This window comes from Triticum urartu, chromosome 5 (assembly GCF_003073215.2).
Source record: "Triticum urartu cultivar G1812 chromosome 5, Tu2.1, whole genome shotgun sequence".
Classification (NCBI taxonomy): domain Eukaryota; kingdom Viridiplantae; phylum Streptophyta; class Magnoliopsida; order Poales; family Poaceae; genus Triticum; species Triticum urartu.
Window position 1 is genome coordinate 321,514,217 of NC_053026.1, and position 8,465 is coordinate 321,522,681.

General features: G+C 48.1%; 1 protein-coding gene across 1 annotated transcript; it reads left to right on the top strand.

Annotated features, from left to right (window-relative positions):
- Positions 1–5,024: 5,024 nt before the first annotated feature.
- Positions 5,025–7,699, top strand: LOC125555954. Its single transcript, XM_048718759.1, has 2 exons — positions 5,025–5,746; positions 5,859–7,699. The coding sequence occupies exons 1-2, from the start codon at positions 5,296–5,298 to the stop codon at positions 5,885–5,887; spliced, it is 480 nt and encodes a 159-aa protein (XP_048574716.1). The 5' UTR covers positions 5,025–5,295; the 3' UTR covers positions 5,888–7,699.
- Positions 7,700–8,465: the final 766 nt, after the last annotated feature.

Below are 8,465 nucleotides of genomic sequence, written 5' to 3' on the forward strand. Positions count from 1 at the left end.
ACTTCTGAAGCCGAATCCTTCCTCTTTGGTGCTCAGACAGTTGTGCGGCCTGACGGAGTTGGCCAGTGGAATCAACTTCAACGACAGTGTGGCAGACCTTACACTGCCAAATCGGCATATCGATGCCAATTTGAAGGAGCTCTGCGATCAGACGACAAGACGCTAATCTAGTCTTCCAAGGCTGCGCCACGGGCGAAGACGTTCCTCTGGCTCGCCGCTCGTGGACGGTGCCTCACAGCAGATAACCTGGCTGTTCGAGGCATTGCGCACAACCCAGTTTGCCTGCTCTGCTTAGCTGCACCGGAGACGGCCAAACACCTGCTGGTAGAGTGCACCTATACCAAGCGGCTGTTGATGGGTATCACTGACAATCTTGGAGGCTCCTTCCTGCAGCTCAGGCAAATGGTGGCTGCACCACTGCCAAGCCAAACTCTGAAAGACAATTGGAGCGCGCAGCTGCGCTTGCTCCAGGGTGAGGAAAAGAAGACCTGAAAATCGGCCATCTGCTTGGTTTCGTGGATGCTTTGGAAAGAACGCAACAACCGCGTCTTCAACGCCGCCGAGTGCACTGTTCCACAGCTCATGGGACGCATCAAGGATGAGGCGAGAAGCTGGTCGGCGGCTGGTATAAACCTGTTAGACAGACTCTTTGAGCTACCTTGAGTGCTGCAGATCATCTTCTTGTTGTTGTTGTATACTGGTCGTGCCGGCTGGAAATCAGCTCCAAAACACGCCGATCTCCCTAACTGTAGCTCTACTGCAATTTGTATTTCTCCTTCTGATTAATCAATGGAATATGGCCCTATGGCCATCTTTTCGTCAAAAAAAATCTCCATGTGCCTGCATCAGTTGCATGCATGTCCCTCCCAGCCCCTACAGTACCTACCATATCTTTCTGAATTCTGATGGGAATGCCATGCCCCTCCTCTATAGCCGCCCTAAAGCGAAAAGGGTCCTATAATTCAAGGTGCCAGTCGACGGGTGTCTTGGAAGCTTGTGAATTGCGATGCATATTTATTTTTCCCTCTCGGACAGATTGATTTTCTGGCAAGCCAACCAAAGCAGGAGAATGATGACACATCTTTCAGCACAACACTTTTGTTAGCAGCAAAAGCTTATACCGTTTCTTTTGAACGGTGCAAAAGCAGGCCAATTGACAATACCTGTGAAGGTATGTGAGAAGCTAAAATTACAACAGCAACTAAAAACAGGCCTGTGAATCTCTTATGACAATCTCTACTACCTGACTCTCTAATGATGATTTTCTAAGAGCAACTTCAATGGGGGGACCCAAACGGACGCGCGTTTTGTCCACTTTTTGTTCATTTGGCTCGGCCAAGCGGACGCTGTCGTCCGCATTTTAAAATTGGTCGGCTTGACCGCCCAACGGGGAGGCCAACCCAAATGTGGCGGCGTGGAAAAAAAACAAGTTGCACGAAAATAAATATAATTAAACATAAAAGTGGCCGGTCAAACGCCGGCCAAAGTCGACCTACATCTAATAAACATTAAATAAAAACACTAAAAAAGTCTGCGCCCGCCTGCTGCCGCCCCGCATGCTGCCCTAGACGTCGCCGCCCTTGCCCTTGCCCTTGCCCTCGACGTCGCCGTCGTCGGTGAGGTCGATGAAGACCGGAGCAGGGCCAGCCCACCCGAACGTCGCCTGGTACGCTGCCAGGGCAGCCTCCTCCGGCGTCTGCTGGGGCGGCGGCATTGCGGCAAGCCGCGCTCCTCCTCCTCCTCCTCCTCGAGCCGGAGCGCCTCCGCGTCGCGTTGGAGCATGGCCTCGTAGCGCATCTGCTCCTCGCCGTCGCCCTGCTCCTGGCGGAGCCAGTGCTCCTTCCATCGCTCAAGGTGGGCCGCCTCTTCCTCCGGCGTCGCGGCGAAGTAGACGGGAGGCGCGCTCACCCACTCGCGATACTGGCCCGTCCACGAGTAGGCCTCCTCCGGCCAAGTCGGTGGAGGTGGGGAGCGATTACGCGACGGCTCCGGCTCCGGCTCCGGCTTAGGCTGTACGGGCGGCGACGGCGAGGCGGCGGCACGAAGAGCGGGATGTGGACGGAGTCCCCCGCCGCCGACAGGGCAAGGGCTTGCTCCAGCCCATCCCAGTGCGCGTCCTCCTCGATGCGGCTAGCCTCCAGCGCGTGCTGCAGGGCCTCCTCGAGGGCGGCTTGGTACTCTGCCTCCGCCTCCATGTCCTCCGACTCTACCTGCGGGGGCGGCGGTGGGAACGGCGGCGGGACGGCGTCGACACCCGAGCGCCGTTGCTCCTCGTGTTCGAGGGCGAACCAAGCCTCCCAGTTAGGAGAGTCGGCGGCAGCTCCGGTGTGAGCAGCGCGCGGCGCCAGCGCACCTCGTCGTCGTGCGCCCGCTGGGTCCGCGGAACCGCCGGCACCGGGATCCGGTTTGGATCCAAATGCCAATGGTGCGACAGCGTCACGTCGGGGTAGGGGAGGGGCTGCCTGTACTCCCAGTGCCACCGCGCTTGGTGCACCGGGATGTGCAGGCGCCGACGTCTAGGGCGGAAACGCGCCGGCGGTGGAGGAGGAGGGGGAGGTGGAGCACGGGATGACGAGGCGTCGGGTGCCCTTCCCCTTGCCATTGCTTTTGCCGAAGAGGCCCATGGCACGCGCTAGGGTTTGCAGTCGCCGGCGAGGAAGCAAAGGAAGTGGTGGGGGGCCAGATGTGGACGGGAGAAGTGGATGAGGCCGACCCCGCCGCACGCGTGGTTAAAAAAGGACGCGCGCACTGGCTGACGCGTGGGCCCGCTGTCGGTGGTCGTCATAAATAAGACGACCGGTGGCGGCTGGGTGGCCGCCAGGTGGGGACGCGGCGGACGGCGAGGAGACGCGCGGCACGTCCGCTTCGCGTCCGCGCCGACGCATTCCAGGCGCAATTTTGGGCCGGAAATGGGTAGATGCGGACGCCGGGCGGACATGATTTGAGTTTGGGTCGGCACGTTGGGCTGTCACTTTTGTCCGTGCCGACCCAAACGGACGCGGGCGGATGAAATGGATCGCCCCATTGAGTTGCTCTAATGAACTTATATATGCAAGCATGTATCGACAATATTAGTGGAAGAAGAGGGTGAACATGGCACTCAAAGTTGTTCAAATGTACTCCCATATGCTTAGTGACACCTAGAGAACATTCGGTCAAGGCTGGGATGATGAACCATGCACTAGCCAGGCAGTAGCTAGGTTGGTTGATGACAAGAAGAGCATCGACTAGGCATCATCCGCCGTGAGTCGCCATGCTGATACACAGACGCACTCCCCTCCCAAACGGACAACATGCAGTATGCATCTCCATTAACCAACGCATCATTTTTCTCTTGCTCTCAGCACTACTATTGCAAAGTCTCCGGTCGGCACGTAGTGATGCGACAGCCGCGCGCTTTATTCCGCCACCACCACCACCACCGCTCCCGTTGGGGCAAGATTCGACCGAGAAGGGGAAAAGCCAGCTTATATATATACTGTAATAATGGAGGAAAATAAGGTGGCTTTTGAGTGGAAAGAGCGACCACTTGACGGCGAACAATTATGCGTAGCGAAAGTCAGCAGCAGTACACCACCACATCGTAATACTTAGAAGTTCTATCTTAAGGAGGGTTTGTGGGCATCTGAACTTCGAGCTAAAGCTACCAAGGCTGTCAAGATCAGGACCTGGGTCACTCACATGTTAGGACCAGATTAATATGTTTTTTATGTTTCCTAGGGAAGACATTGGTTGATTTGTATTTATGACTTTGTTCCTACTTTTTGTTTTAATATAATTACCGTAGAATGATTGTTTTACGGTCTCGGCTCAAAAAAAAACAAGAGGAAATGAAGGACATTCCCGGGCTAGATGTGCTGTGTTGTGTGTGTGCGTGATGCACATGTAGGAGTAGAGACGCAGCAGGGAACAAAGCTGGGTGATGGAGGACGTTGCTGTCGTCGGTGGATGGATCGGAACGGAAGTGGAATTCCTCCTCGATATAACGGGAACACGTAGTACGTGCAGGTGCAGGATGACAAAACCTTTTGGTGCGATGCGTCCACTGGCGCTGGCACCCGCACCGGCACCAGCGTCGCGTCATGTCATGGTAAAGGTTCTCGCCGCTTTCTGCCTGCCCGTCCATCCGAAAGAAAAGATGTGGCCAAAAGGTGGCGTGCACTAGCCAATTCACAGGTCTCCGGTTTCACATTCCTTTCTTTCTTCTTCTTGAGTCTTTTGATTTCTCCTCTTCTTTTGTTTTGTTTCTGTCTACGTTCCGGTCGATTGCCTTCGGTCGTAATTGATGTGCACAGATCGAAATGCCACACTTTTTTTTTGAGAAACCAGATGGGATTACGATGGCGATTTCCAGTCCAGAGCAAAGCCTATGAGACGTGGCATTTTTTTTTCAAAATTTTGCAAAGCATTTTTTTTTCAGGGATGAGAATTTGCAATGCATAGCAATCATTCGTACGGCTCAAGCTGCATGTTTATATGAGTGTGCACTGCTGCATGTTTCCTACATAACAATTGCGCAAATCAAACACATATTTAAGTAATAAGTTAGTAGGAGGCTTTATATAGGCATGCACTGCTGCATGTTTCCTACATAACATGATCATAATTATCTTATAAATTCGCATATGGAGTTCGCTTTACCAGCATCAAGTCGATGTTTAGCAATCATGGACTAACTTTATCTTTCATCAATTGCAGAAACTATGACGGGGTGGGCGCGCAGTGAACTGGTTTTCTAAAAAGATTGGAAGATCCGGCCAAAGAAGGTGATAGCCCTGTTCATTCGTTCCCATGGTTCGATCCTTCCAGTAAAACGCGGCGGAATCCTAATTTTCGGACCATCACATAGATTATACTGACAAGTTCTTATCAACATTGTACTATGCCCCTTGCAGATCTATCAGCATAGATGATTTTATACTCCAAGGCCCCTGCTAGAGTACCACAGCACAAATCCTTATTTCTGGTCCAAGATGCCAAATAATTTTTAAAGAAATTTATAATTCGGTAAAAGTATTTACACATTGTTTATCTCTGTTCTACGTAATCAGATTCTCAAAGGTGTGTTACCATCAAAGGTGAAGACTAAATGTTTTGCTCTTGTGTCTGAACAATCTGTAGTTGGCAGCAAGTTCTTTCTTAACAGTGTTCAGTAAACTTGCCCGTGTTGTATATACAATATATACAGTTCCATTAAACTTGCTTCTATGATATTATTTGTTGTAAAAATACGTTTGCAGCATCATTTGTAAATCCCATACTTACCATACTAAATCAGAACTGGTAGTTTATCACATGTCGCTGGATAACATGGGTTCTTATTTGAGAGTTCTATGTAGTTTAATGCATATATGTTTCTTCAAAAAGGTCAGTGGGGATATAGAGGACTCCCAAGATGGACAACATGCTGGCATCGACTTTGCCGAACTCGCCAGGACAGATGATGACCTGGTGACCTACGTCGTCGAGGGCACCGTCTATCTCTGGAGCCCCGTTGATCTCATGACCCTCGCCGCCGCCGCCACAGGTGAGCAAACACACATTTCCATTAAACTTGCCCGTGTGTATATATGTTTCTTCAAAAAGGTCAGTGGGGATATAGAGGACTCCCAAGATGGACAACGTGTTGGCATCGACTTTGCCGAACTCGCCAGGACAGATGATGACCTGGTGACCTACGCCGTCGAGGGCACCATCTATCTCCGGAGCCCCGTTGATCTCATGACCCTCGCCGCCGCCACCACAGGTGAGCAAACATACACGCCGTATCCTTCCCTGCTTATGTCTGTATACATATGAGGTTGATTATTTGTTACGTGTTCCAAAGTGAGATTGCTAAATGGCGGCTGCTCTTACAGGAGCGGTGCCACCCTTCAAGCAGAGCTAGAAAGAGTGATACTATTCTTTGGTCAGGTTATGTTTGCTAATTGCTATGGATTATTATTTTGAGAAAAACAATTATGGAACTCAATGTCTGTTATGTCCTTTTCTGAATTTGCAGCCGCTAAGTTTCCGAAGCTTGATCGACATCTTTTTAAGCAATAGTGGTAATCACGAGTGGCCTGATACCGATATCCACCTTGCATCCTGCTATTGCTTTCTATCTGATTTTGCTAAATTGAGCAGTTTGATAGAGTGTTGGGTAGTAGTTTTGCTCAATTCAGGATATTGTGTGAAATAATCACGTGTTGGGTAGTAGTTTTGCTCAATTCAGGATATTGTGTGAAATAATCCTATTGGATTTCTTCCAATTTTTTGTTGTGGATTGAAAAAAAAGTAGCCATGGTTTACAAGTCCCCTCTAAAACAAGTAAACCTGCTATTGTCAAAATTTCAAACCAACTAAGGAAGCAGAGAGCAATGATTGCATAACAATCAGGGCCTGCCTCAATCGTTTGACATATGATATGACATAAACGTTGTTTACAAGTCCAAGAACGCTTTACAAAAACCAGTTACCCAAACCTACCATGAGCTTGATAATTAATACTAGGATTCTTATGCATGTCTACTGTTGTTTAGGAAGCTCAGGACATGATGGTTCCTTTTGTGACGAAAAAGAAAAATAGTACCAACGTGTTAACCTAATGCTTAGCTCATTAACTGCAGATAAAAATTTGTTTATCCCTGTTTGCGCAATATGGAAGTACACATGGTAATGGGTATGTGACCTTCTGGGCATATGTAAATTTTCTATGTTCTGAATTTTGTCGCCCTTATGTTCTTGTAGGTTATGCTTTATTCAGGCATATAACTTTCTTGTACTTCCATTGCTCTACATCTTTCTTTTTCGTCACATATTTTACACTTTGTAGTATCTGTGTCTATCTCCAAAGTTGCAGAGGAGTGCTACATTATTTCATTAGTTCATTTTAGAGCATGTCAAATGGAGCAGCTTATTTAGTGGTAAGATCTTCTCTCCAAAGTCTGCTGCTGGTCACGCTCTTTCGACAGTCGGTACATATTTTCTCTTGGGTAATTTGGTTCACCTAAGCATTAGTACCACTTACTATCATGTATTGTGATTCGTCTGTAATGTTAGTCTTTTCTGCATGGCCCCTTGAGCTCATATCTTCTATTGCCATCTGCAAACTATCATTTTTGGTCAGCTGATATCACTCTATCCATTCTATCATTTTTTCTTGCTCACTAAATGATAGTCTGACCTTGACCTGTTTGTGTCATTAGAGAACATAATTTTTTTTTTCACTTTTCTCTTGTGTTTGTAAAATATATTATTTTTGTTGTATATTATAGAAGAATAGCGTTTATGTATATATTATACCTCTGTATATCTTTCCAAATTCCATCTTTTGACATTACCATATTTTAAAAGAAGGGTTGTTTTGTGAGTCATTTGTTTACTTATGTTGTGTTTTCACTGACCATGAGTGGATTATTATATAACTTTGTTGGCCAAAAGTATTCTTGCGGTTTGTGTCTAGGATGAGCACCAAGTATAAGCTGATAACATTTTCCAAGCACTTCCATTTTGAAGGGCCAGCAAGAAGGGATTTCTTCCCGCAGCATAACAAAGAACCCGGTGGGTGGATGCAAGACCAGAGTGCCTTTTTGACTAAATCCAAAAATATTGTATTGATGAGAAACCCAAAGATATTATATTGATCAAGAGCGGCATGTGCATACATTTTTCACTAAGAGGCATGCTTAGAAGGTTCAGCATGCCTTCTTTACTGGTAAAGAAAACATAAGAGATATCTGAATTTTAGTTGAGTTAATGAGTGTGAATATAAATAAATTCAAACACGAAGCAAGATATTTGCTGTTTCATTGATTAAGCAGAAGATTGTCCAATTAATCATGAAAATTTAGGCGAAAACCAAAACAACAGGGCCACGCCCACTCTTGACAGCATGCCGAATGCCATGACAAATGCCAACCACACAAACACAACACACACTAGCTAGGGGACTCGCTCCGCTAAATAAGCCGGTCTTCCATCACCGCCAAAGCCATGATGCACTCTCCTGTGACGATGAAAGGACAAGCCTTTAACATGCCTGTAATAGTTGCAACCCACATGACACGAGATCCATAGCGTCGAAATTGCAAAACTCTCAGGGCTACTTCCCTGATGTCCACTGCTTCAACATGCCTTGTGCGCTCAGCCGGTACCGCTTCTCGGGTCGTTGCCCCGACATACCACTGCAGAGACGTGCGTTGCACGTGCACGCTTACTAGTGTCATGGTAAAGGTTCTCGCCGCTTTCTGCCTGCCCGTCCGTCCGAAAGAAAAGATGTGGCCAAAAGGTGGCGTGCACTAGCCAATTCACAGGTCTCCGGTTTCACATTCCTTTCTTTCTTCTCCTTGAGTCTTCTGGTTTCTCCTCTCCTTTTGTTTTGTTTCTGTCTATGTTCCGGTCGATTGCCTTCGGTCGTAATTGATGTGCACAGATCGAGATGCCACACTTTTTTTTGAGAAACCAGATGGGATTACGATGGCGAT